The sequence below is a fragment of the Pantherophis guttatus genome, chromosome 2 (genome assembly GCF_059756535.1).
Source record: "Pantherophis guttatus breed Tessera chromosome 2, ASM5975653v1, whole genome shotgun sequence".
In the NCBI taxonomy this organism is placed as follows: Eukaryota; Metazoa; Chordata; class Lepidosauria; order Squamata; family Colubridae; genus Pantherophis; species Pantherophis guttatus.
The window spans coordinates 114,906,253-114,933,453 of record NC_142064.1 but is presented as its reverse complement, the minus strand read 5'-3'; the positions used below and the strand labels follow the sequence as shown (position 1 = coordinate 114,933,453).

The window sequence follows — 27,201 nt, the reverse complement described above, 5'->3', positions numbered from 1 at the left end:
ACACTTAATTTCCTTAAACTTTTTAACCAAATTAAGTCACTAGAAATGTATTCATCTTCTCACATTCTGGCCTCTCCTTTTCTGCACCGACATGTAAAGGCTTCCTACCACACTCTGCTATTGAGCCTTCCTACACACTCCTGTTTCCAAAAATTTACCGCAGTCTACATACCAAGCCAAATCAGGGGTTGTAAATCACAAATGAAGCTTGCCTGATTAGCTGATCACCTGTTGAGAATCCTGCTCAAAGGTACATGGAGGTTAATATTGAAAGCACTGTGCTCAAGAACTCAAATAACTGAATAAAAAATGAAAATCAGGCCGGCACACATAAGACTATTTTGCAAAAAGCTTTAAAAATGGCATGGATTATCATATTAAAATAGTTATAAGAATCAATGTATATCCTTATCTAAACTAGGAAAAAAACCACAGTCAAAACACCTTGGTCTCTGCCCATTGGTCCTCTCTGTTTTGGCAACAGGATTAAAGTCTTTTACCTGCTCTTTTTAAGGATGAAAAATAAAGTAATCCAAAAGGAGAAACTAGAGACTGAATCATATAAGATTATAAACTGAATAGCCCATACTGTAAACACTGCAAATTCAAAACATTGCCTTCCTATCCAAAAGTGTTTTTCCTTAAAAAACACTAAATGTTTAACATTAACATTACTTTTTATTTTAAAGATCCTGGAAATGCACAGGTGTACAGGGAACAGAATGATAGAGTGCAGCTGGGATAGTAAATTGATTCAATACCAGCAACATAAAGACCAGAAACACCAGATTAAAATATCTTCTCAATCAGGCAGCTCACAGATGATCTGGGGCAAGAATAGGTTCCCAGGGTTATCTTGAGGATAAAATGTTATTATGCTAAGCTCCTTGGAAGAAAGGCAGAATAAAAATACTGCATAACAAATCAATGAATTTATCCCAAAAATTACATAATTATGTAAAGAATTACACAAAGAAACCAGTTGCTACAGCGTTTATCAAAAAGTGAAGAGGATATAGGTAGTGTACAGAGATCATCAGCTCCTTTGTTGTGTGTCTGTAGGGGTTGATTAAGGGCCCTGTTAAAGGGCAAAACAGACTCAAGTGCTGCTTTTTTATACCAACACCAGAAGCAGAAATTCATTCTGCATGGAACCCCGTTTCTATAAACAGGCCTGCTGAAGTCCCTATATTCCTGTTTTTATGATGAGCTACAAGACATAAACAGAATCAAAGGGGCTCAGTGAGGCAAAGGCAGGGCAACAGGACTAGAAGTCTAAGGAATCTGGAGGGCAGAGCAAAAGAAGAAAAATACTGCAGAAGGAAGCACTGCCTGACCTACCAGATCGTCTCCCACAATGGACTCCAAGCCTTTGCCGTGTCGATGGTCAGCCTCCCATAGTTCCACCAGGGTCAGCAGCTTTGCATCACTATGGATCCCTGAGACACTGGGGCCCTTTCTGATAGAAAAAAGCTTTTCCATGATGGGTAAGGATAGGCAAGATGAGAAGAAGGCAAGGAAGGGACGCAGCCAAGCCTTCCAGCAACCTTCTAATGGGATTGAAGAGCTAAAAGTGGATGAGGAGGGACTTGAAAGAGTCAATCCTATCAGCATTTGTGGATTATATGATGGGAAATGGACCTGCTCCAATCCAAGCAGAAGCTGAGAAAGAAACAGATCTTTGGGAAAGGATGGACTTTTGAAATATTTTGATGCAGAAGGCGGCAAATTCAAGTGAAAATCTGGCTCCCACCAAATAGAATGTAGGTATAATTTGACATTTTCCTAACTTTTAAATAAAAGGAAATTGTACTCTTTTTAAATTTTAACACAAAATGTTATTCATTGAAATGGGGCTTTGCAGGAGACCTTCCCATGGATTGCATACAGATTCCATACATCACCCCAAGCCTGTCAGCAAATATGGGGATACCATTGGTAACATGAACTGTCTTTTGGTCTCCATTCTATTCCAATCAATGGAGTCCTCATTATTTTCTGTGAATAAGGACTGGAATTCCAACCATCTTCTATCCTTATCAATCTCAAATTACAACACAAAACAGAAGAATACTTCCGCTGAGATCACATGATCAGACATCCCAATTTTTCCAAGACAATCCTAGTTTAGGGTAAACTCCCTGACCCCAAAATAGGAAAACATTAGTTTCTAGGAATACATCCAGCAATAGCAGGATAAATAGCAGGAGGCTTCAGCTGCAAGACTGTGGGGGCACCTACCCTCTGGAATCAGTTGCCCCCAGAGATAAGGAGAATCCAAGACCTTAGTGCCTTCCGCCGTGCCCTTAAAACCCACTTTTTCCAGCAAGCTGGGCTGGTTTAAGAAGAAATTTTAAATGTTTTAATTGGTTTGTATTTTTAATTTTGGGCCAAATTTATATATATTTTAATTGTTTTTTAATATTTGTATTTTATGTTTTTTAATTCTGGCTGTACACCGCCCTGAGTCCTCAGGGAGAAGGGCGGTATATAAATTTAAAATAAATAAATAAATAAAGACCATTAGATGATTAATACCAGCCACAATGCAGGAAATAGTTTCCATTTCATCACTTACTGAGCTTACAGCTATCTTTTTTTTGGGGGGGGGGGGCAGCAAATGTCTGAATTTAATTTATTCAATTTGATATGGCTGTCCACTCCAGAATACTATACCCTGGTAGATGGCAGCAGTTGGTGTTTTTTAATATCTTTTTGCTGCCATTTAGTCAATACTGTAGCCTAGATATTTGCAGCCCTAATTATGCCTGCTAGAGTATTTGTTTTGGATTAATACTGCAGTAATAAACATATAAACATATGCAGATTAATGGTTTTTACTCTTGGAAAACTAGTCATCGTATGTTGAGTTTAATTTAAACTACATGATGGTTGGTAGGCTACATTTTTCTTGAGATCTGACTAGGCTGCCTTGACTTCTACCTTGACATATCCTAGGAAACTTCTACTTTCTCTGTACTCAGCACATCTGCTACAGATGACTTTGTGTTTAAATATAAACTTTAATCTGCCCTATTTCAATCAACTGATGAGATTAACACAGCGAGAAGATAGAGACCTTGGCTAAAAGCCAGCCCAGAGATAACAAATTTTCAGATCCTCTTTTTCCTAAAGGATCCTGTGATGTCCCTCCCTCACAGGGACACATGTATTTGGAAACCCAGATCAAAGGCAAATGTAATCTTTGAAATGGATACACTGAAGTTTTGGCACATCGTAAAAAGAATTTTCAGGCTCCATCACAAAGACCACAAAAATTGCGTAAATCAAATAGCCCTCATTCCAAGGATAGGGCCTACTAATCAAAACCCAAGATAAAAATCAAGGCCAGCCACTCCCATACCAGGAGAATTCTACTGTGAAGGAACTAGCCAAATATAATCAAGATACCTCTTGCCCACGGCAAAGAATGGCCTCTGCTATACGAGTGAGACCATCAGATGGCTTTACTATTAAAGGATCTTTGTTCAATTTTCCAAAAGAAAAGAAAGAATACATTCCAAGCATGTGGTCAGGAAAAACCCCAGAATTCCAGATGGGACAAAACTGATTGGGAGGGGATGGAAGAAAAAAAAAAAAGCTGGTTTAAATCAAAGGCAATATCTCACACCCCAAATACAGGTAGTCTTTTACTTATAATCACAATTGAGCCCAAAATTTCTCTTGCTAAGTGAGTTTTGCCCCATTTTACGGCCTTTCTTGCCACAGTTAGACTTAGACTTATATACTGCTTTACACTGCTTTATAGCCCACTCTAAGCTGTTTACAGAGTCAGCATATGGCCCCTAACAATCTGGGTCCTCCTTTTACCAACCTCGGAATGATGGAAGGCTGAGTCAACCTTGAGCCTGGTGAGATCTGAACTGCCAAATTGCAGTCAGCTGGCAGTCAGCAGAAGTAGCCGGCAGTGCTGCACTCTAACCCAGGGGTGAAATCCAAAATTTTCCCCTACCAGTTCTGTGGGCGTGGCTTGGTAGGTGTGGCAGGGGAAGGATATTGCAAAATCTCCATTCCCACCCCATTCCAGGGGAAGGATATTGCAAAATCTCCATTCCCACCCCACGCTGGGGCCAGCCCGAGGTGGTATTGCCGGTTCTCTGAACTACTCAAAGTTCCGCTACTGGTTCTCCAGGACCTGTTAGAACCTGCTGGATGTCACCCCTGCTCTAACCACTGAACCACCAAGGCTTAGTTGTTAAGTGAATCACTAGAGTTGATAAGTTAGTCACCTGGTTGTTAAATTAATCCAATTTCCCTATTGACTTTGCATGTCAGAAGGTCGCAGAAGGTGATCACATGGGACACCACAGTCATAAATATGAACCACTTGCCAAGCATCTGACTTTTGGTGATGTGATTATGGGGATGCTGCAAAGGTTGAAACTGTGAAAAACGGTCATAAGTCACATTTTTCAGTGCTGTTGTAACTTTGAACTGTCAATAAATGAAGTGTAAGTCAAGGACTACCTGTGCGGCTTCTGTCTCTCTGTTGCTGCTTTCTACTGAGACTGGCACTCTAGCTGCAGCCCACTTCCCTCCCTCATCACGCTTCTATACAAAGGCATACCCCCTTTGTTTCTTCTCTATTCCAATTTCCCTCTAGTCACATAATTTCCTCCACAAGTAGAAATTACCCAAGGTTGGGACCAGAACCAGTAAGTTAAAAGCACAAGGAAAAAGATTCAAGTAGACACCAGGAGGAACTCTGACTTTGTACAGAGTTCAAAGCTGTAAGCTGGTGGAATAGGGAGCCACATGAAGCAGTCATTCTCCTTTGTTGGAGGTTATTCTACTAATAATCACTGACTGAGATGGGAGGCTGCAGAAATTCAATAAATAAATAAATCCTGTGCTGAGTGGACGTTGATGATATCTAAAGTCCCTTCTACCCTATGGTTTTGTCTACATTCTATGTTTTTGTATAGAAAGGCCAACCGAATAAACTTGTTCCCATTTTCTGGCATTGTATGTCCATCTTTAATAAATCATATTATTTCAGCATCTTAGGGTTTTTTCCCCCCTTTCCCTTGTTTCTAACTTTCATAAATGCATTCCTTGCTTTTGTCATAAAGATAACTTTAACACAGCATTTTTCAAACTTGGCAACCTTAAGATGTGTAGATTACAACTCCCAGAAATCTAGGAGTTGAAGTCCAGACATCTTAATGTTGCCAAGTTGCTTTAACGTGTTTCCCCCATGTGCTTACAGACTTCAACCCCAGCCACTATCTGCAACATTCAGAAAAGCAGGAAAGAAGTCAGAGAATATAAGATAAATTTCCAAGTTATTTGTTTCTTGACTGATTTGCCGAAATTGCAGACTTTCTAATTGGTGTGTGTGTATTTGTGTGACCATGTAGAGAAAAAAATGTAAAATTCAGAGTTGGAAGAAATGTAATTGCTTTTAAATGACAGAATTCAGCCACTCAAGTTTGTGAATAAATAAAAAATCCCCCAAATTAGAATCTGTGTTTTAGCTAGGATGCTTGTGGTTTAAAGTCAGCTTTGAAATGGAGATTGTAAAGTAAATGTTATTTTAGTGCAGGCAACATAATGCTTGTGAGCATCCATTAGCATCCCATTGGCACCTATACCCTGCCTCAAAAAAAATGGGCATTAATAATTCATTTTAAAATTTAGTGAGAATGCCTACAACCCTACCACTGAACTACACAGCCAATCTACAATTTCTTTCTCTTAACAAAGATGACCTATCTGGCAATAAGGACATAAAACAAAGGCAAAACTCTTATTTATGTTTCTTGAAATTAGTGTCTTTCACCTGTTACAAATAACAGAAATAATGATTGACATGAAGACACAGCAAGGTATATAGAATGAAAAGGTTACTTTGCAATTCCAGAATTCTGTGTTCAAACATTTTTAAAAGGTGCAAGCATCTACACATACAATTTAATTGTGTTCAGGGGATTGATCAGGAGCAGGGTGGGAGGAAAAAGAGGCTGAGGTGGGTGGATTAAAATATGTATAAGTCAGAATACCTCCCATCATGTCTTGTCCAGCAGTGTGGATAGGATATGGCAGGATTCTTTGCAATGAAACACTGAAGAGGATCAAACTGTGGGGATGCTACCCTGCAGTTCCACCCATAACAAAAAACAGAGAAGTAGGAACATAATGCAAAAGAAAATTCATGTTTGGATAGTTCTCACTCAAATAATGTATGCTCTAAAGAAGATTTCCCCCCAAAGGTCAACAAAGTGTTTCATTTCTTAAATATATATGCCACTCATCTCTCTAATAAAGAAACCTCCCTGAGCTCTTCCTCCAGTTTTCCCTTAATAACTGGCCTCATTTGAGGATCTCTATTTGATAAAGAGAATGCAAATGATATTTATAAGACTCCCCCAATCTTAAGAACCTTAATAATGTCCTCCATGCAGTCCATGGTAAGGAGTGATGGTAGTTGTAGTCCAATAACATCTTAAGGCTCTCTCCCTCCCCCACAGAATGAATGGGCGGAGAACAGCCTTATTGTCCCATTCAAGTCCTTGGTGCTCTTTATGGCCATTTTCTTCCCAGTGGAAATCTAAGCCAGGGTTTTCTAAGGACACCCAAGAAACTGCCTTGGATCCCCTAATTTGAGACAGAGTTATTTCAGACTAAATATGTGGCAATAATTACAGCTGGCTGGAAATATTCACTTCAAACTGGGGAAACATATATCCCACTAATGCAGTTGTCTAATGTAAGGAAGATATAAATGTTATTTTCCCCAAAGCTACATCCATGCTAGATTCAGTATCTTTCCAGACCTAGTCGTCAGAGCAAAGAGATGTGATTTGCCCACTGGCTGTTCACCTATTGGGTCTGATTTCTTCTAGTTCTGTAACTCCAAGCTTGCCAATTTTCAAAACAGTGGAGAGGGATGGCATAGACAATAATCCCAGGTTTGGCTAGAAGGGAAATATGGCTTACCATTGAGTGCTTCCAATAGTGCACTATCTCTTCCATGTTCTCTAATGGATTGAGGATGAAGTGGTCTCGCCACTCATTCCAGTCAATGGTCATAGTGCCATCTTTGTCGATGCTGCAAAACACAAGCCCACACAGTACCGAGGACAAGGAACAATATTGGGTTGATTCTACCCCTCTTCACTGTAGAAACAAGAGGGCAACCTAGAACAGAGAGGATGCTTTGTTCAAATGGTAGGACAGAATGCAGAATAGAAATCCCAGTGTCTTTGCTGGAACTAGTAGCAGGATCAGTTCCAGCTCTGAGAGTGAAAACTCTAAATAAAATGCTCAGAGAAGCAGTTTTTGGAAAACTATTAACTGGCAACATAAACGCCAGGGCTTTACAGGCCATTTTAACTTTCCATTCTTCTACGTCAACACATAGGGAAATAAACATTATAGATTCAGGGAAGGCACTGAGAGCTGATAGGATAAATCAGAAGCCTCAAATCATTCTTGAGCACTGTCCTCTCCTCCAAACTTTTAGTCCAGCTGGTCAATAGAAATGAATGCAACTGCTAGATTTCATTCCAACCCAGCAAAATGAAACACCTCTGGCCACATTTCAAATATTGTAGGATAAGGAGATAGGAGGGGCACAAAGCAAGAACAGTTTGAGTCTCACCTGTGCAAGATTTTCTCTGCTTGTTGGAGAGAGATGTAAACTCCCAGGCACTGGAAAGTTTGCTGGATCTCAGAGACATCGATCTGGCCTGCAACATAAATACAAAGACAAAGAGCATGGCTATCCATTTGGGGGATTAGGGCTCAGTCCAGGAAGCTGAGCAGTTAGGAGAAGCCTAGAAGGCTTCTAGTAGGATGAAGTGAGCTGTACTCAAAATTTTCATGGGCCTAAGAAAGAGAGAGAGAGAATCAGAATCAAAGGACTAGTGGGTCTGGAGAAGTCTTAAACAGATTGCAAAAAAACAAAAAACAAAAAAAAAAAAACCAGATGCTACCTGGTAGCATCTTGGAAGTTTTTTCAGGGCAGTATATTGCAAGTGCAGGGAAAGGGACTATAAAATCAGCCATCCCTGTTTTCCAAACTGCCAATATTTAGCCCTCTGTGAATCTTCCCTGCTTGAAGAGGAACTAATGGGGAGTTAGAGAAAATGCTTAAAGAGCTAGAGGACAAACAACCTCACAGAGCTCTGCAAAAGACCAAAAGGGAGATTTTTGGTTGGATATTGGAGGGCTGTACTAGAAGAGAGAATGAATGAAAAGGAAAACACAGAGCAGTCAGTATAAATGAGTGCTGGGTGAAAAAGAAAACATAGCTGGAAAATGGGCTCCAGCAACACTGTCAAAGATTGATCAGCTTTGTTTCTACAAGTCCATGCTTGTAAAGGATGGGGTGGTTAACAATTGTCTCAATGTTATGCCCCAAAGGCATCAATCTGGTCCCAGCTCCAGGAAATGCTTTGCTAAAACTAGACACACAAGCAAAGCAATGTCAGGTCTGGGTAGGGTATGTATTGTCCACAAACAGTTGAACAATCAACCACCTTTCTCCCTCCCAGAAGGTTTGGAACAGAGAGGAAAAAAGAGTGATGCTAATTGGTTATACTGTTTTTTTCTATAGTTTTAATGTTTAAATTAGCACCGAGAGCACTTTTTAAGTCAAAATATTGATTAATAATGCCTGCATGTATTCTCGGACAGAGCAAGGTTTTTTTCACTAGACCTAAAAATACTAGAGGCAAAAATTGAAATCTGGATGATAATTTTGTTTTAAACAAATCACATTTTGTACCAATATTTGAGACTGATTAAGATGCCTAAGCAACACTCATTTGGAGAACTACAATACAAGCCAAGAATGTAATGGCAGCTATCCTTATCATTCTAATCCCTATGGCTTTCCCTTATAAATCTGTACAGTACAGTACTAAGAATTTACAGGTCAGTGGTAGACGATAGTATTGATATACAAGCCACCTTGTCAGGTTCACACATCACATAATGTGGTTTGTTGATTATAGCTTAGTATTCTGTGTGAATGTATTAAACCTGGTTTTTAACCATATTTTTCATCTTAGTCATAAACATAGCTGCTAGTGGACTTAGAATTTTCTCAATATGCTATCACAGTGGTTCTCAACCTTTTCTTCATCACGGATCCCCTTTAAATACCTGTTGTGGCCACGGGCCATGGTCATGGCCCATCAAGACTTAACTCAAGATTTAAATCATAACATTTCTTCAAGACTTTGCAGACTCCGTGACAACATTGCGCCCACCCAGGGGTCCGCAGACCACAGGTTGAAAATTACTGTGCTATTTCATAAGAAATTGGCCTGCAAGCTCCTTTAATCTACTAGTCAGCATAAGGAGGAAATGATGGAATTGGGAACACAATCATTCAGAGGGTAGCAAGTTGGGTAATATTTACAGAGGAACTGCAGGATTCCCACAGAACATCAATTTAGCCATGACTACTGTAAGCCGCCTAGCTGATGCAACTCTTTATTTGGGAAGAGTGGAGAGCATTTGCATAGGAATTGGGAGGGAGAGTACAGTCCAACAAACATCACAGAACTAAACTTTAGACAACCAAGAGTTGGCAAAACAGCAAGACTGTGCGGGAAAGTAACTAGTGAGGGAAACCAGCCATTTTAATCACCTCCATTTTTCCATTTGAAATTTCTGAATACTTTCATTCTCACAGGAAAATTAGCACGGACCTGACTTACAGAATATTTTTTCATTTGGAGAGCTGAAACATTTTTCCATTTTTACTTGAACAAGCATAAAACCATACCGGCATGATGTCTGCTGACCCCGTTACCCAGAGGTGGGCTGCTACTGGTTCGCACTGGTTCTCCGGAACCGGATGTTAATTTTCTGAGCAGTTCGGAGAACCGGTTGTTGGAAGAAATCTTTGCCCACTTTACAGGACTAATCCTGCAAGGGAGGCAGGAAGGAAACATTCTGGTATGCCTATATTTCTAACCTAATCCTTATCTTAATTGCCCTGCTGCTTTAAGTGTTTTCAGAAACTGCCTCTGGGTTAAGCTTGTTACATTGTAAGCCTTGTGCCCAGACTTTCTGTCTCTAGACTGAGCTTCTCCAGAATCCCCCCACTCCCTGGAATTTTTTGTGATACTTTTATTCCTGGGGCTTGACTTTCTTAAAGATTGTTAAAGGGTTGTTTTAAGCTTTTTGGAGTATACTTCCAACACGGCTGGAAAAGCTATTTATAGAAGAGTTGGCATAGCTATAGAAGAAATGGCTCAGAGGCAGGATGCAAGCTTGGCATTCTGCCTGATTTTTTTTTACTGCTTTTCTGGGGGCAAGTGATCTTTCCTTAAATCTGGATGATTACCTAAGGATATCTTGTGAGGTGAATGAGACCAGCTGGTATCTTTAAGTGGTGCGAATGGATCTAATGATTGCTTCTCCTGGGTGGGAAACTGTGCTTTGTTAGTTCAGAGCACAGGAATCTCGTCTATGGGGATTCTTCAGTCATCTAGGTCATGGTTGTCCCAAAGGTGGTTTTTTCAAGAGGCAACTGGACTTCTGCGCGTGAGCAAACCAGCAGCCAAGGTAAGTGAAACCCACCACTGTTACGACCATTGCAGCATCTCCACGGTCATGAGAGGGCGGGCGAGGAGAAGCACCTCTCAACGTGACATCGAGTTGGCTGTGCCCACCCAGCCAGTCATTAGGGCAGTGAACCAGTTGTTTAAAAATTTGCAGCCCAGTCCTTATCTTGCTTATCATTTTCTTGCCTGTGTTCCATCTATGTTGTGGCCCGTCAGCGGCCTGTGCAGATTGTAGCTGATTCCAACAACAAGGAGGCTGGTGTGGTGCTGCGCCAGCAGCCTGTGCAGCTGGCACTCGAGTCGGACAGTGAGGAGGCTGGAGAAGATGTGCCAGAGGCAGGGATTCAGCCAGGGCCTTCAGAACCTCCAGAAGCTCCTTTAAGTGAAAAGGATGAAGAGGAGGAGCCTCTTCTCAATGCACCGGCGCGCAGAGCTGCCAAAAGGCAGGAGTGGCTCCTCAGGAGGAGGTCTCCTTGAGAGTAAGGCTTAATTGGCCACTCCCTTAGCCTATTTAAGGAGGAACGCCGCTTGCAGCAAGCTGTAGGGAACAACTTTAGTTCACTCTCCATTGCGTCTGGATTCTCTGCAAAATTGTTTCTGGGCTTTCTGCCAACTCTAGTAAGACTGTAATTACCTTATCTTAGAATTCTTGTAGGCTGTTAAGACAGTTTATTAACAGCCTTTGGTTGATAAAGACTGAGTTATTTGAATAAAATAAGCTTTGTATAGAGTTTGTGTGTGCTGCGTTCTTTGGGGTCCGTAGCTGGGGCAGAACAATCTAACATGGATTTTAGATCCTGAACATAAATAATATTGGAACTAAGGATGACATAAGTCTATCTCACTCATGGGCTGCTGAGGATGAAAAGAAAGACATGTCATTGGGCACAGCCTGCCCATTAAAAAAAACATTGCCAGGGCATGTCTGTAATTCATTCAGTCCAAGTGGGAAAAGGGTCAGAGACTGTGTACTTAGTACAACAGAGGAATAGCACAAACAGGACAAACTCTCTTCTCCCAGGACTGCTTTTAAATAAATGACTTGAATCACACAGCCTGCTAAGGTCTGAAGTAGTCTGTTTAGCTCTGGATTGACATACTCTGTAAGCCCAGAAGTTATTATTTGTAACCACTGATTGTATGGCTTAGTGTGACATGGGAACCCACTCTGCATTTGGTTTGCATTCATTGGGAAATGGCAGAAAAACTACCCTTGGCCTTTACTCAGAGTAAAAAATCCTAGGAAATTAATTCCTGAAAGAAAGAGGTTGCTTTAACCCAACAAGCTGGTTGGGGTTCATGGGAACTGTGTTCTGACATATTTGCATAGCTCAAGAAAGGATGCTTTAATTGGGTATTAGAAAAAAAAAAATTCCATCAGAACAATTATATAAAAAGCAGTAAATGGCAGAACTGGAAAAACTGCCTGGCTTTGTAGGAGCAAATATGCAATTAGGTGTCCTGCATAGTTTTAATGCAGAATGTTTTATTACCCCAGAGATATCAGAATAAAAATAGGAATAGAACATTGGAAGCACAAGATGTGTTCACTGTGTTCAAAATAAGAAATTTCAACCAGGCTAAAACAAGATGCCATTAGCTATTCTTCTGAGTTCAGTGAGCAACTATGGGATTAGTAGGTGGCTCTTTTCCATTTGTTTTGAGATCTGTAAATATATTGCCTCACCCTTCCTTATTTTAAGACACTTAAAATAAGTGTCTTAAATAAGAAAGCAATGTTCACAATGTTAGTGCTGAGTCTACTATAACTTAAAGCTGTGGTGTGGAAAAGTCCTTAGACAAATTAGCTATTTGTTCTACTAGCCATTTCTCATAAGTGGGTAGTAATTATGCTGGATTTAGCCTGCCAGCCTGCCTGCCTGCCTGCCTGCCCCTCTCCCTCCCTCCCTCCCTCCTTCTCTCTCTAGCAAAGGTGGGAATCACTCCTCCCCAATCACTATTGATTGGCATAGACCAGTGGTGAAATCCAAATTTTTTTACTACCGGTTCTGTGGGTGTGGTATGGCTTGGTGGGCATGGCTTGGTGGGCGTGGCAGGGGAAGGATACTGCAAAATCTCCATTCCCTCCCCACTCTTGGGGGAAGGATATTGCAAAATCTCCATTCCCACCACACTCTGGGCCCAGCCAGAGGTGGCATTTGCCAGTTCTCCAAACTACTCAAAATTTCCGCTACTGGTTCTCCAGAACCTGCTGGATTTCACCCCTGGTATAGACCGTGGAGACAGTAGGAGAACCAGCCCAATACAGTGCTGCCATCCCCAATCTCTGGAGCTGATCCAAAAGTATACCATGTTTGATGTACTGAAGGCCTCAGAGGTCAAGAAGAGCAAGAATGGATGCACTACCCTCACCCCACCTCACCAGAGCTATCTAAAAGCATAACCAATGCCATTTCCATTCTATACCCTAGCCTAAATCCTGATGGAAAGGGGTCCAGATAATCTGCTTCATCCAGGATCTTCTGAAGCTGCTATGTGACCACTTTCTCATAATCTTACCCACAACTTTGAGTCTTCTGAGTTTTTAATTTAAATGATAGAAGTTATTTTAGAATTTGCATGTATATTAGGGCTACACTCTGCTTTGGATTCAGTTGGGAAGAAGTGCTTCAGGACAGAGGAGAACACACACACACAGTCCCTTCTTCCTTGTTCCTGAGGCTCCTTTGAGGAAACTTCCAGCTCCTCTAGTAAACTGCAGAAGAGGATTGTGTTTGCATTCCTCCATATTCTGAAGTGCTAAATTGATTCCAAAGCACTGCACAATCCTAATCTCGCTCCTCCTCTCAATTAGCATATTCTAATTTTATGCAAAGGATCATGTTCCATGTTAGTTTCCCGCCCCCCAGGAGTGTAAAAATGTCCACCCATATGAATCTAGAATCCTGATTCAGTCCTGCATATCCCCTATTTCTGAATTTATAAGGCTCAGGGCAGATAATAATTATTATTCATCCTACCTCAATCCTGGTTCCTAATGTTATTACATATAATTTAATTTTAACTGAATATAATTAAAATAAATTGTAACTGATTTAAACTTGTCAGTAATCAATCTAACAATGAAGTGGGGGTCTCAAATATTTTTCTACTAGGAAGGATATCATTTTTTACTGTGCACATATATGGACCAGAAGAAATCATAGAAGCATTCTTCCTATGTATTGAAGAAATGGCATATCTATTGTCATCTGCTTATATGCACTTTTATTGAAAATGATATTTTTAAAAAATCAGTTGCCTAATTGTATTAAATAGACAAAAATATTTATTTAATGTCATCTTCAAAGTAGTCAATCACTTAAACGCTACTACCTTAATAAAAAAAAATCTGATTTTGTCTGAAAGTTGCTTAGATTTAGCCTGTGGAGAATATCCACAAAGTTTTGCACAGTTAAGTTCTGGCAAACCTCCACAAGGTCAGTCCTGCATTAAATCTCACTGCAGTAGTCTATCTTGGAAATAATGGAAAATGGAATGATGGTTGCTAAGTCTAAATTTCAAACCAGTGGGATATTTTGTTTGTGTGCTTTATTATGTTTTTAAACCAAGCAACACCACACATGCCTAGGTATTTTTGCAACGAGACTGTAGTTTAGAAAGATGCTTTCTTTGGCATTTTTCAACCCACAGTTGCTCCCACACAAATACATAGCCAGCTCTCTTAACAGGAAAAAGAAAAGGAGAACATTGCCTCTTTCTCTGTATGCTAATACAAGGAAAAATCCTGAATTGCTGCTTGATGGGGTAGAACGATAGCTAGTTCAATGGCTGCTGGATGGGGTAGAACGATAGCCAGTCTTTAATAATCTCCAATAAAATTTGACCAAACTGTTTTTGTGTGAAACAAACTGATGCTATCACCCACAATCATCATCAAGATGACTATTGTTGGCTTGAGTTACAGAAAGAGCACAATTTCATCAGAAAGAGGGCTTTATGCCTGGGTTCCAAACTAACATTCTCTTTTAGAAGAGGGGGCAAGGAGGTGGAACTGGAGGTCATTTTCAAAATTATCTTAGGAAACCAGTTGTCCCCTTTTGTGTATGTATAGTCTTGAAAAACGAAGTCTTGTAGAAGAGCAGCCTTCCCAAATTCCATGGATTCTGTTGTCTCCAACTAGTGTTTCTTTTGCTCCTGGGCCAACTTTATATTCTTCTCTACGGGCTGAAATCCTTATTTTTGGCCCCACAGGAAAAGACACTGAGCAACCAGAAAAACTGAATCAACAGAGGTTTTTTTCCTTTTCACAACTAGGACAGCTCTTTTAAAAGGAAGGTTGTTGTGGATCTGGCTCACACATTGTATCAAACTCTGGTATGCCAAATTATAGTTTACTGAATAAAGTGTAATTGGCTATCTTGACTCAATGCACCAAGATGCAAGCTAGGGTTTTCAAACAGCCAAGGAAGGCCAGATTCCTATTTTATACTAAGCCATTATCTTGTTTCTTTGATTTGAGCTTAGTATATTTTTGAGAATGTGAGAAAATTGCCATCTCTGTTTTCATAGGCTTTCATAGGACAGATAGTTGACTAGAGAAGCTGGCTACTCAAGGGGGCTTATCGCTAAACAAAGGACCTTCAGGGCCAGGGAGACAGAACGTATAGCGACAAAGAAGAACAAGCATGATTCTCCAGCAGTAGTTGAGAGGGAGGGGTCAGAATAGAACATGCATATTTCTCCATTGATTGCACTAGGTCAGGGGTGTCAAACTCGCGTTGTCACAGCAGTATCAACATGACGTATTGGGACTTTCCCCCCCTTCGTTAAACCAGGGTCAGCACGCGACACATCCGGCCCATGGGCCACAAGTTTGACACCCCTGCACTAGGTGCAAGATGCAGGAGACTGGTTGAAACCTCTGCATTCACTCCCAATTTGCTGGACTCAACCTAATTCAGCAAGCTGCTTCTCCCAAGTATTCCTCAAAAATCTGCATATTTAACTATCAGTTTTAAACCTCCAGTGCTAAATTCTTAAAGAAAGTTGATAAAGAAACTTTTTTATATTGGCCTTTCCCCCCTGTCCTTCCCCTTACTTTGATGCAAGGAAAAACAGCACCTGCTTAATGTTTGCTGAGTAAGCAGCAGTTTAAAGACATGGCAGAAAGATCTGGAAATAAGGCTGCAGCTTGAGCTGAGCGCATTAAATGGAAACACAAAGTGCTGAAAATAAAATTGCAAGCCAACGGGGAAGACCCTTATGTAATAGGAAGCTATATAATCCCCAGGGCTGTCTGACAAGGACTTCAAAAAGGGATTCAAATCTGCACTGCATAAGAGCAATATAAAAGGAATGTGTCACGAAGAATCAACTAAAGCCTTCATCCTTTAGCAACCAATGCTTTTAGCACAGTCTTTACCAATCTGGTTTGGACCATTCTGGCTAGAAATTCCAATTTGAAAGCAGCTGGAGAAGCTAATCTGGACAATTTCAAACTCAACATTTCTTTTTTCTTGTTCTCATTAGAACAAGGCCAGTTTAAAAAGTTACCTGATAGTTTCAGACTTTTTTTTTTTTTATTATTATTCAGTTTCAGAAGTCGCCAGAAAACTACAGTTTGTAGCATCCTAATCTACCACACTGTTGGTTCATTGTTTCCAAGTATTCTCTCTTCAAATGGAGAGGGAAAGGCCAAAGTGAAATTTGATTAGTTGTTTGTCAAGTTTACTTTCATGTCTCCTTTAAAGAGAAAAATGCAACTCCTGCACAATAATAACAGCATGTCTCTATGCAGCTCAGGAACATCTTCAAATTCAAAAATAAATGAATAGGACATATTTATGTAACCACACTGCCCAGATCCTACCAATGTTAACTTAGCGGTAAGTGCTGCTGTGTTCAGTGGATTTATTTCTGCTTTGTCTGTTTAGAGAAACAACTTGCTTGGCAAAACACAAAATAGTTCTGTAACAGGGAAGGCCATACAGAAAGGAAAAAATTTTCAACTGCACATTTTAAAAATTTGGGCTTGTCTCTTTTCTTCACCAGCTAGGGGTTTCTTGGTGTGTGTGTGTGTGTGTGTGTGTGTGTGTGTGTGTGTGTGTGTGTATAAAAATGACATATGGAACCCATGGAGTCATTATATATATATTTATTTATTATTTATTTATTGGTTCGATTTATATGCCACCCTTCTCTGGAGACTCAGGGCGGCTTACAATGCGTTAAGCAATAGCCTTCATACTTTTGTATATACCTGCTTAGTAGGGCTTTTGCCCCCCCCCCCCGCGGTGCTCTTTTTTATACAAAGTCATCTTATTGCCCCCACAATCCGGGTCCTCATTTTACCTACCTTGGAAAGATGGAAGGCTGAGTCAACCTTGAGCCTGGTGAGATTTGAACTTGCAGTAATTGCAGACAGCTGGTAGCTAAGTGCTACTTAACAGCACTTTAGTCTGCTGCGCCACCAAGGCTCTTATCAATATATATATGAATGATGAGTCCAATGTATTTTATACCATAAAAGCTTTTATGGTATATCCATTATTTCCAGACATATGAATCAGAGAGAAATGAGCAAGAGATGTAAGAGTAGCATCCTGTGATTTCATGGCTAAATACAACATATATTCAGCCAGGTAATGCTTAATTTTGCCCTAATCTGGACTGATCATCTCGGATTGCCCTACAACAGCACTCTGCCTGATAACAGGATATACTGCATTGCATCTAACTAGTTCAGAAGGCAGCACCAGCTAAAAAGTGGAATGTGGCTGCTTGTGTCTTCTTATAAGAATGTCTATGAAAGGAAAGAGGAGCCAGTTGAAAGAATCTGCAATTATCAGGTGTAAGTTGGAAGGACTATGACAGCAGCAATAGTAATAATAATATATGTAAGGCTTTCTATTGCTAGAAGCCAAGGCTATAAGAAGCCTTGCCTGTACTGTATCATAGAACTGACTAGAGGTTAACCAGGCTTTAAAAAAAAAAAAAAAAAAGTAAATAGAACAGAGCAGATACTTCTTGGCTTTTGGAACTCAACCCAGGAAAAGAACAGAACAGATGACCAAAAGAACAAAAACTCTGAGGCTCTTATGCCCTGGACCTCTATTTTCACAGTTGGGCATCAGGTATTAATTGAGTCCCAAACAGATGAGGCTAGAGGTGCATGAGAGAAGAACAAGTCAGGATATATTGTTATCAGTGAAGATACAGAAAGGTATTATTTCTGAACAAATGTAACATGGAAAGAATTGTATGAAATGGGTTAAGGTGTTCATGAATTTAGCAAATCACAATATGAAGTTACTATGCTAGCCTGAAACCCAAGCCACAATGGCTGGGTTCACAACATGCTAAACCAAAATCAGGTAACCTACATTCTGGCTTTAAATACTGTACGATCTGTAAGTCTGAAATGAAGCGGGTTTTTTTATTTAGGTCCTGTTCAAATACAGAATAAATATATATGAAATACTCCTTACTATTTTAAAAGACATTTTAAAAAGACAGGTGCCAATGGCTTTATTAATAGGTCTGTTACAGGGGGGCAGGGAAATGAAGAAAATGGCACAGTTATAAACCAAACACTACATGTTGTTAAGCTGGAGAAGAGTTTAAAGAAAAGTGACTCCACTTTAGGCTCAGACAGAATGAAAGTCATACTAATATTTGGAGGGGTTTCCTACCATCATTGTTGCGATCCAGGCTGTGAAACATCAGCAACAACTTCCGTTCCCGCTCCTGAAGGTACTGAGCAAATTCCTCAAAGTTGAGTTCTCCATCATGATCTGTGTCACCTTCCCGTAAGATATCCTGCAAAAAGTAGAAGCCAAGTGAGTTTTAGAAAGAAGTTGGAGTACTGCAATTCACCAAAGTCACGGGTGTCAAAGTCGTGGTGTCACATTGCTGTCATGTGACATTTTGCAATGTTTTTCCCTTCGCGGAGCAGAGGTGGGCGCGGCCTGCGTATGACGCATCTGGTCTGCGGGCCACCAGTTTGACACCCCTGACTAAAGTGAACATTACCATTTCAAAACATTTTGGATACTGCAGGAGGAAGTTATATACCTAAGTGATTGTTTTAATGCACATTTTCCCACTACAGTGGCCTGGTACTGTAATGGACTACAATTCTCATGTTTCATGGCCAGTGCAGGAAAACAGGAAAAAAAGTCTAACATAACTGGAAAATACAAGTTGATTACACAATCCACTTCTCCTATTGCACAAGATATGCATACCTAGCTCTGTACAAATGTTGTCAACATGATATTTTAAGTGTGGATATCATCTGTCTACATCTGTCATATCTTTTGATTTGTACTGGAGGTACATGCCTACATTTCACTGTAAGAATATGTTTAGATTCCTGAAAGAAAATGTTCAAATTCCAAAAGTTCACAAACCAAACACCCTACAGTGAATTATGTCCTTTACATATGACACTTACTTATAAAATGTTTCAAACTCCACTTGTAGTACCTAATTATAGTCCCTACTGTTGACCTGCAAAGGAAATAATATATCTATATTTAGCAAACGAAGAGGTGAGGTGGAGAAAGAACAATTTCCTTAATGCTGCCAAGTGATTTCATGGCAGAGATGACACTTCCTCGAAGAATTTCCTGATTCATAACTTCGTCTTTTAGGCAGTGCTTGTGGTGGATATCTCCTGGTGAAGATATCCAGAAGGCCAGGGTAAAATATTTCTTCTTGACACCATTGCTTTTACCTAAGGCAGGGGTGTCAAACTTGCGGCCTGAATGCGTCATCTCTGACCACGCCCACCCCATTTTAGCGAAGGGAGGAAAAATTGTGATACGCCACATGACAATGTATCATTGCGAGTTTGACATCCCTGATTCTAAGGAGACACAACCCCTCTTTGTACAGTCGCACTCTGAAATTTACAGTCCAAAGACATGGAGATCTTTCTCTTTCTCCTACAGGAGGTCACAGGAGGCTGATGGGGAGGCCTGCAACGGGGAGGGAATGTCCTGGGGATGAAGATCTGGCTGAGGAGGCAGAAATTCTTGGGGAGACACCATCTTTGCTCACAAGCTAGTTAGCATAACTTTGGCTGTCACTCTAATTTGCAAAGTGTTTATCCACCATTGCTATTCTATCTCCAAGAGGCTTAAGTGTAATGTGAGCTGCAAAGTCATTTAGCTGGACAAGGCCAGACTTGATGCTACATGCAGGTTTTGCTAAACCAGACAACAAGGATTATTTCTGCTGTTGTGAGTCTGAAGACAGAAGAAGTGACTTAAAAGTAATTTCTAATTTCAGGCAGCTCAAAATGTTGCAAAATATGTTGTATGTTCACTACAGCTTTATTCATGAAGATAGTACCTTTGTGAATATAAAACCCTGGAGAAGGGGCAGTAGATTTTTTTTAAAAAAAAACAAACCCTGCCTTTCCAAGAATTTCTCTTAATCTAAGCATAAATATATAGATGGGAATAAAGATGGGATAAACAATACCTCCTTGCCAAATAGTTAAAATGCAATACACATAGCCCTTGACTTATAACCGGTCACTTAGTGACCATTTGAAGTTACAACTTGTCTTAAAAAGGGGATTTATGACTGGATCCAAAATTACAACAGCACTTTCGGTTTTCAGCAAAACCACACCATAGCAAACAATGGTTTCATTTAACAATCACATTTGCACTTGCGACCTCCCAAGTTTCTGCTTGACTGCCACAAAAATGTAAATTTTTTTTGCAACTAACAATTTATGATTGTAATGGGCAGGGTCCATAACTCAAGGACTACTCATAGTATTTTTTGAACTTTTGAATTAAGAAAACATATATTTTTTAATCTATAGCTCTTACTGCAGAATAGAATAGCTTCCATAAATTGTTTTTTGAACAGGGCTGCCAATTTATATAACTATAACAACCCAGTCTCCTATTTGGGTGTGAGATGACAGAGCAATCACTACCATGTTCATAATTACCAGGAAAGCTCAGGTGACGCAATCTAAATAAAAGAACCAAGAATTAAGATGTAGAAACTGGGACCAACAGGATTTTGTTTCTCTCACTAAATTCCAGCCCAGTAAATATTTAATACATTCATACAAAGCAAGTTTACTGAGGGGAGGAATGTGCCTACCATTTTTTGCTCTTATATGAGTTTTCCTGTAATAATTGCAACATCCTGGATGCACTGATGAGAACTCCTGTACACATATTTCAAATAGTTCTACCCTTTCTTATTCATTCAATAGCAGCCACTAAAAGAGGTTTTCTCTTTTTAATATTTCATACCTTGTCTTTTCATTACCTCACCTTTCCTCCCCCACCAACCCTGTTCAATTCAATCACCATTTTCCAGATATAAACCATTGGCATAATAATAGTTCTGTCTTATTTGGCTCAGTCGTTTTTTGGTCTCGCTCCACATCAGTAATAACTTTGATTCACAAAGTCAGAGTTCTTAAGAAAGCCAGACACTTACTTAGATGGGCCAGGATTTGTTTTCAAAGAGAAATCCAAAGATCTGCTTCAAAGGAAATGGGCACATCTACTTTACTCCATTTTGTAAATAAAGTGAACAATCCAAAGTCTTTCCTTGCAATTCTTTTGGTTTGAACAGCAGGGTGGTGTTCTCACACACTTCCAGGGCACTCACATGACCAGTCTGAGCAGGAAAACGAGCCAGACAAACCAAAAGAATGTAAACATAGAAGTATGAAAATAGCCCAATGCCACATGGTTTAAACAAGCTGTGAAATGCTCTAATGACTAAAGAGTCTGCAAGTTGAGTGCCTGACTTCCACTAGCTACACTCAATTTCTGAATGGATTCTCTTTTTCTGATGCCCAATGGTTTGCCATACATCAAATTACCTGGCTCAGTAAATTTTTGATGAATGAGAATAAGTTTGGGACTATATTTTACCTCACACTAAACTTGTTGGTTTAGTTAGCACACAAACCATGGCTTATAAATCCCCAAAGTTGCACGAAGATGTCTTTCCTGCAGTTACTGAGCCAAATCTGTCAATGGCACAAGTGGATTTGAGATCAAACACTGGCACAGTAACCAAAGTGGCCATTAGTCAAAGTGATGTCCCACTCCACTATAATTTGAGGACTACAAAAAAAATGGGATGCTGAGTTAATGTTATTTGTCCCTTCCCCAAGAGGTCTATTCAATTTTGCTTCACATGCCAAGCCTTGACAACAAGGTGCATTTAATATTCATTGTGTCCAAAAGACCCAAAAGGACACCAAAGTGTGCTACCGCTGAGGGAAGGGAGGACCTGACCTGCTTGAAGGGAAAAAGCCATAATAAAGAGCTCTGCAAGATGACTGCAGAAAGTGCCTTCCTGGGTTTTCTTTTTTTGGTGTGGAGAGTTTTACAAATATACCATTTTGTAAATCTTTTGTTTAAAATGAGAAAAATATTGATGGTATGTTAAGAATGTTGGTTTTAAGATAATAAAGCAACTATGGTGGTCCAAGCAGAATAAAGGGGCAAATGAAAGAGGAAACAGTAGCTCCAGGAACAGCAAAGGACTATCTCAGATGGGATTTCTCATCAATAGTTGTTCCCATAGGTTTACAGCAGAATTTCTCAGGGGTCTGTGGAATCAAAATTACTTGTCATATATTGAAAATATTTGCAAAAATGTAAAACAATGTCACATTTTCCATTATTTTTGTTAAAAGATACAAGGATTTCTCATAAAAATGTTTTACATATGCTCATATTTGACACTTATGTTTACATTATTCAACAAACATTCTATGAATGTGTCGGTTTTAATTTTTAATATAGTAAGTATCACCCATGCAAACAAGTCCACCATGATTTTTAAAAGTGAGGTGTCCTGAAGGCAAATATTAAGCAATACTGATCTAGAGGTTAGGAAGGCTGTACTTAGTGTACTAGATAATCTGTAAGTATACCTCTACCTTCTTCCCTTGCTGTTTCTAATGCAGAAGAAATAAATCAGAATGTAGTTTTTGGATATGAAATGAATCTTATTAGTTAATTTGACTTGTAAACTAAGCCAATACTTAAGTGCACTGACAGCAACAATGCATCCAAGAACTACCATAAATGTACCTGAAAGGTACATTTTGGCATGCAGATAGACACAATCAATTTTGCACAAAATTTTTCAGAGCAAACAAGCTGAGATCCAGGAAAAGTATGGTCCATCCTAAATAGTTCTTAGTTATCTGAATGCATCTTGAGAATAATCATTACAGTTTAACATTCCTTGCCCTTTCTGCAGATTAAATTCCCTTTCCACATTATTTGCAAATCAAGGATATAATGCTCAATAAGGCAAAGCTTTAATAAAATCCTCTATCCCATGGGACTATTATTTTGGAAAACTATATAGATGTGTACATAAATATACAAGAAACTAAGTTTAAATAGTTTGAAGATTTTTAAGGTTATAATCCTACATACATTTACTTCAAAGTAAATCCCACTGAGTTTAATTGAACTAGCATCCAAACTGACCGATTAATCTGCAGACACACACATCCTTAATACTCTCTTGTAAATTCTACTGAGAAAACTACAGTCTTTTACAACAGGTTGTAGCTGCATTTTGGGGTCCAGAATTGATGTAATGATCTATTTAAAAAAGGAAAAATGTTTCTGCTTTTATATTTTAGGCTGTGTCATATTTTATTAACTGGTTTTCTTTTACTTCAGATAATATACTAAATCTAGGCACTGACCAGATTAGCATATTTAGTTAGGACTTCTTTCTTTTTTAAGCTGGTAGTTTCCTTGGTAACCCACTTTAGCTTGGTTTTAATATTAGATTCAAAATAGACTATGAACTGTCCAACAGCAATGTAGCTTCAGAACAGTGTCTGTAGAATGCCATCTTGTTGTCTCCTACTACAGTGTCAGTGAAACTAGTTAAAAAAAACTGTATCCCATCTAGAGGATTTGTGATCATTCTCATTTGTGAATCATTGAGGTATCTAATAACCAGAATTGGGAGGAAAAAAACCTTAAGGGGAAAAACTGTGGCTTGATTTATACCATATGGTTTATTACCTTATTAGCTTGGTAGCCATAACACACTAAGCCATAATTTATTATTTAAAAGCCTAATAGCTACATTCCCATAACATGCTAAACCCAACCTAAAAAACTTACTGTTAAAACAAGTTGTGTTCTGTAAATCACATCATATGGTTTAATGGTATGAACAGCCCCTGAAGCATTTTCAAAGAACCACTATGAAAATAAGTAAATCTATCCAATGATCAAGCAATCTCATTACAGCACTACTGCGGATCAATCAAAGAACATGTGTCGGTAGCACTTTGTACAAGTTCAGAGACAAAACTGAAACTGTCCTAAGTGAAAACTGTTGGGCATTCTTATTCTTTTGTTAACTGCTGATCCTGAGTAGTTTTTTTGTTGAATTTTTAAGTTATTGAACTGCATCAAGGTTAAAAATTTTCCCCCCATGAAGAACCAGACATTTTTTCCTACATTTTGTAGGAAATTTTGTACGAACCTTTTGTAGGAAATGCCATTTCCTTTTCAATGGATTGCTTGCAGCACTGCTAAAGACAGCTTCTCCTGCAGTTGTTTAATTGACTTGTGCTTAGAGGTCGTGGTACTTTAATGTACTTTTAATTAATTGACGAAGAATGATGATGACCCCATAAGGACTCCAAAAGAGAGAAACTTGCAAAATAGCCACTGGGGAAAGGCAAGGATCTCAGAATACATGCACTGTTCCAAAGTGGTCAGTTCAAAGAGAATAGCTTTATTTCTTCTTCCCACAGCTAATTATTAATGTAATGATAACAATTACCTAAAATCACCACTAATCTGATGCATTGATACCTCCTTTCGAAGAGCCTTTTCCTGAGGACAGTAATTTTCATTACTGTCCAGAGCAGCCAAACAAACCCCCATCCAGGGAATATGATTACTGTGCTAATTTGCATTTATTTTAAGTGAGTAATGATATTTGGATTTTGTTGCTACTGGCCCCACGGCTTACCTTTTTTCCTCTAGGTCTCTACACAGCTGCCAACTGAGCCAAACTTCAGTGGTTTGGCTGAAGTGGGCTGTAATCCACAACAGCATATACTTTTTAATATCACTGTCACAAATCACCTTGTTGGTTTTGGAATAACGTTGCTGTACAGGTTTCTGAGGATAGCCCAGCCTGATTACAGCAAACAGCAGCTGAATCTGAGAGTCTTGCTTTTAACTCTTAGCATGTGGAGTTGGCTGGGCTACTTTAAGGCAGGCATTTTACAGCATAGACCCTTTATTGCTGCAAGAATGTCCTTCTCAGGACTGGCCTGAGGGCCCATATAAAAACTCTGCAATATATCAATTGTATAAACTTACTATGAACTAACATGTGTTTCTCAGGGTGACCAGGCCGAAGGAAAGGGAGGACTTCTGCACAGTACTGGGATTAGATTTATCACCAGGGTGAGAAGCTGAAGCCACTTAAATTCCTGCTTCTAAAACCTGGTGAAAACCTTCCTTCAGAACTGGCCTCCCTAGAGAGCTGCCTCTTATAAGACGGGCCTCTCTAATTACCAGACAGAGGGCCTAAAAACCAAGCACCCGACCCTTGTATAATTCATGGGCTATTCTTTTGGCTACTCTATTTGCCTCTCCCGATTATGGAGGGGGCCGAGGGCTTTTCTGGCCCCAGGCTGATGCATATTACTGCATGCAGGGATCCGGCGCGTGCGAAGGGATCCTATGGGTTTCCTTTGGCGCACTAGTAGAGGTCCTTCCCCAGCACCCACGCGTGGAATCGAGCCCTCGCAGAGACAGCTCCCCCCGCTGGCTCTTTTTGTGGGCAGGCGCCGCCTATGCAGGTTCAAGGAAACCGAAAAGGGAGGAAGGGAAGGCGAGCCGCGGTTTGGGGGGAGCTGGGTGGTGGGGGAGCTGCAGAGCCATGCTGCAGATGTACTACGGAGGAAGCCTGGGGAGCCCAGAAACTGGCTCGAGCAATCCCATCCGCCGTCGAGCCCCATCTATCTGCCGCCAAACGGTGTTCCCCCGTCTAGCCACTGACCTGCTCGGCTTGGGGGCCGGCCTCCATGCCCATTCGCGCCAGGCCCTCCCGAAGCTCGTTGATGTCCACTCGCCCATCCTTGTTGGTGTCTAGCTGCTCGAAAAGGCTGGCCCAGCGCTGGTGCCGCTCGGGATCGCGGAAGCCCTCTTGGAGGGACACCTGCTGCGGGGGCCCAGACCCTTCGCGGGGCTCTAGCATGACACTTGCTCTCCCCACTAGATCCCCGCGAAGGGCGGCATCAAAGGCGGCACGGCGGACCACTGCTTGCCCCGTAGCCTGGGCCGGGCTCCATAGCGTCGTTGCCCCCTGCACGCTCTCCTTTCAGCCTCGCTTTGCAAAATCGGTTCCACCCTCCCATACAAGGGCATTTAACGATGCGTTGGTTAACGTCGCCTCCCACAGCTGTTTCCTCCTCCCCTTAAAAAAAAAGAAAAGAAAAGAAAGAAGCTCTCTGCAAAGATAGCAGAGCGTTATTCCTCCTCGAGAAGGTAGGCAGCTCGTAGAAGATCGCGGGATCAAAACAACGCTCGGGCATCCGTGGGTCAGTTCAGTTGCAAGAGAAAGACCAATGCAATGAGCTTTACTGGCCGAAAAAATTAGCGGGAAGTCTTTTCTCCGGTTTGAATTTCACCGCCACGGCGAGGAGTGGGGGGGGGAGGCTTCCCTCCGCCCATCCGACATCCTCTATTGCTTGTGAATTTAATCCTGGGATTTGAACCTGGTTCCTCCTAATCCACTTTACTAGATTTTGGAAAGACTGAACTACTATATTGTGAGGAACAGAGTTGGGAGTTGTGTTGCTTACTTTTAACCAGACCCTGCTCTGGAAGCAGTTGATAGCTCTGTTCTCAAATGGAGATACTGGAGGGCTTTTGACTAAGCCATAATTTTCTAAATTCATACAAAATGTTGAGTGATCTGTGAAAAATTAAACACCAAAGAAGCAGTAAACCATGTTATAATGTGGTGCCATGTGTGATCTCCTTCTCTATGGAGTGAAAATACTTCTTTGCGCCTACAGATGAAATCTGGTCCCTGCCCTTCTGCCAGGGTTGGCTATGGGCCATATGTGTTCAATTTAAAGTTCCTTGTGAGCATATGTCAGAAAACCCGAGGCTACTATAAAGTTAACAACAGTGTTCCTGTGCAGATTCCAGCTCCAGGGGATAATGAGTATAATTTGCTGGTGAAACTCCCCCCCTCCCCTTGTATTTTTGTACCATTTGTCATTTTAGTTTTTAGTCTGGAATCACTATTTATATGGCTTTTAGCTGATACATTACCTGATTTTACATTTACACATTTTGCATACATTCCACCATCATGGTGGCATTTATTTATTAGATATCTTTAGTAGATTTTTAATCCTGCCTTTATTATGTTTAAACAGAGAGAATGACTGGCCCAAAGTCACCTAGCCAGCTTTCATGCCTAAAATGGAATTAGAACTCACAGTCCTGGTTTCCAGGCAAGTACCTTAACCAATAGACCAAACTGGCATTTGATATTCCTGAACTCATCTTAAACAATTAAATCCATTTCAATAAAAATAATACAGTACAACTAGGTCTCAATTAGTACAGATAATGAATCCCAGTAAGTGCTTGCATTATTCACATTTCCACGATTTGAAGTT

General features: G+C 40.3%; 1 protein-coding gene across 2 annotated transcripts in view; it reads right to left on the bottom strand.

Moving 5' to 3' along the window:
* The window catches only part of LOC117675607 (mitochondrial adenyl nucleotide antiporter SLC25A23-like), a 34,509-nt gene extending 8,297 nt beyond the window's left edge, over positions 1 to 26,212 (bottom strand). For both annotated transcript variants that reach the window (XR_004594250.3, XM_034434438.3), the window contains exons 1-4: positions 25,566 to 26,212; positions 18,200 to 18,326; positions 7,625 to 7,712; positions 6,961 to 7,072 (exon numbers count right to left, since the gene is read on the bottom strand). Coding sequence is in view for 1 of the 2 variants with exons in the window: in XM_034434438.3 (XP_034290329.1) it covers positions 6,961 to 7,072; positions 7,625 to 7,712; positions 18,200 to 18,326; positions 25,566 to 25,763 (525 nt within the window). In the remaining variant the exon portion in view is untranslated. The remainder of the gene's footprint in view (positions 1 to 6,960; positions 7,073 to 7,624; positions 7,713 to 18,199; positions 18,327 to 25,565) is intronic.
* Between the last annotated feature and the right edge of the window lie 989 nt (positions 26,213 to 27,201).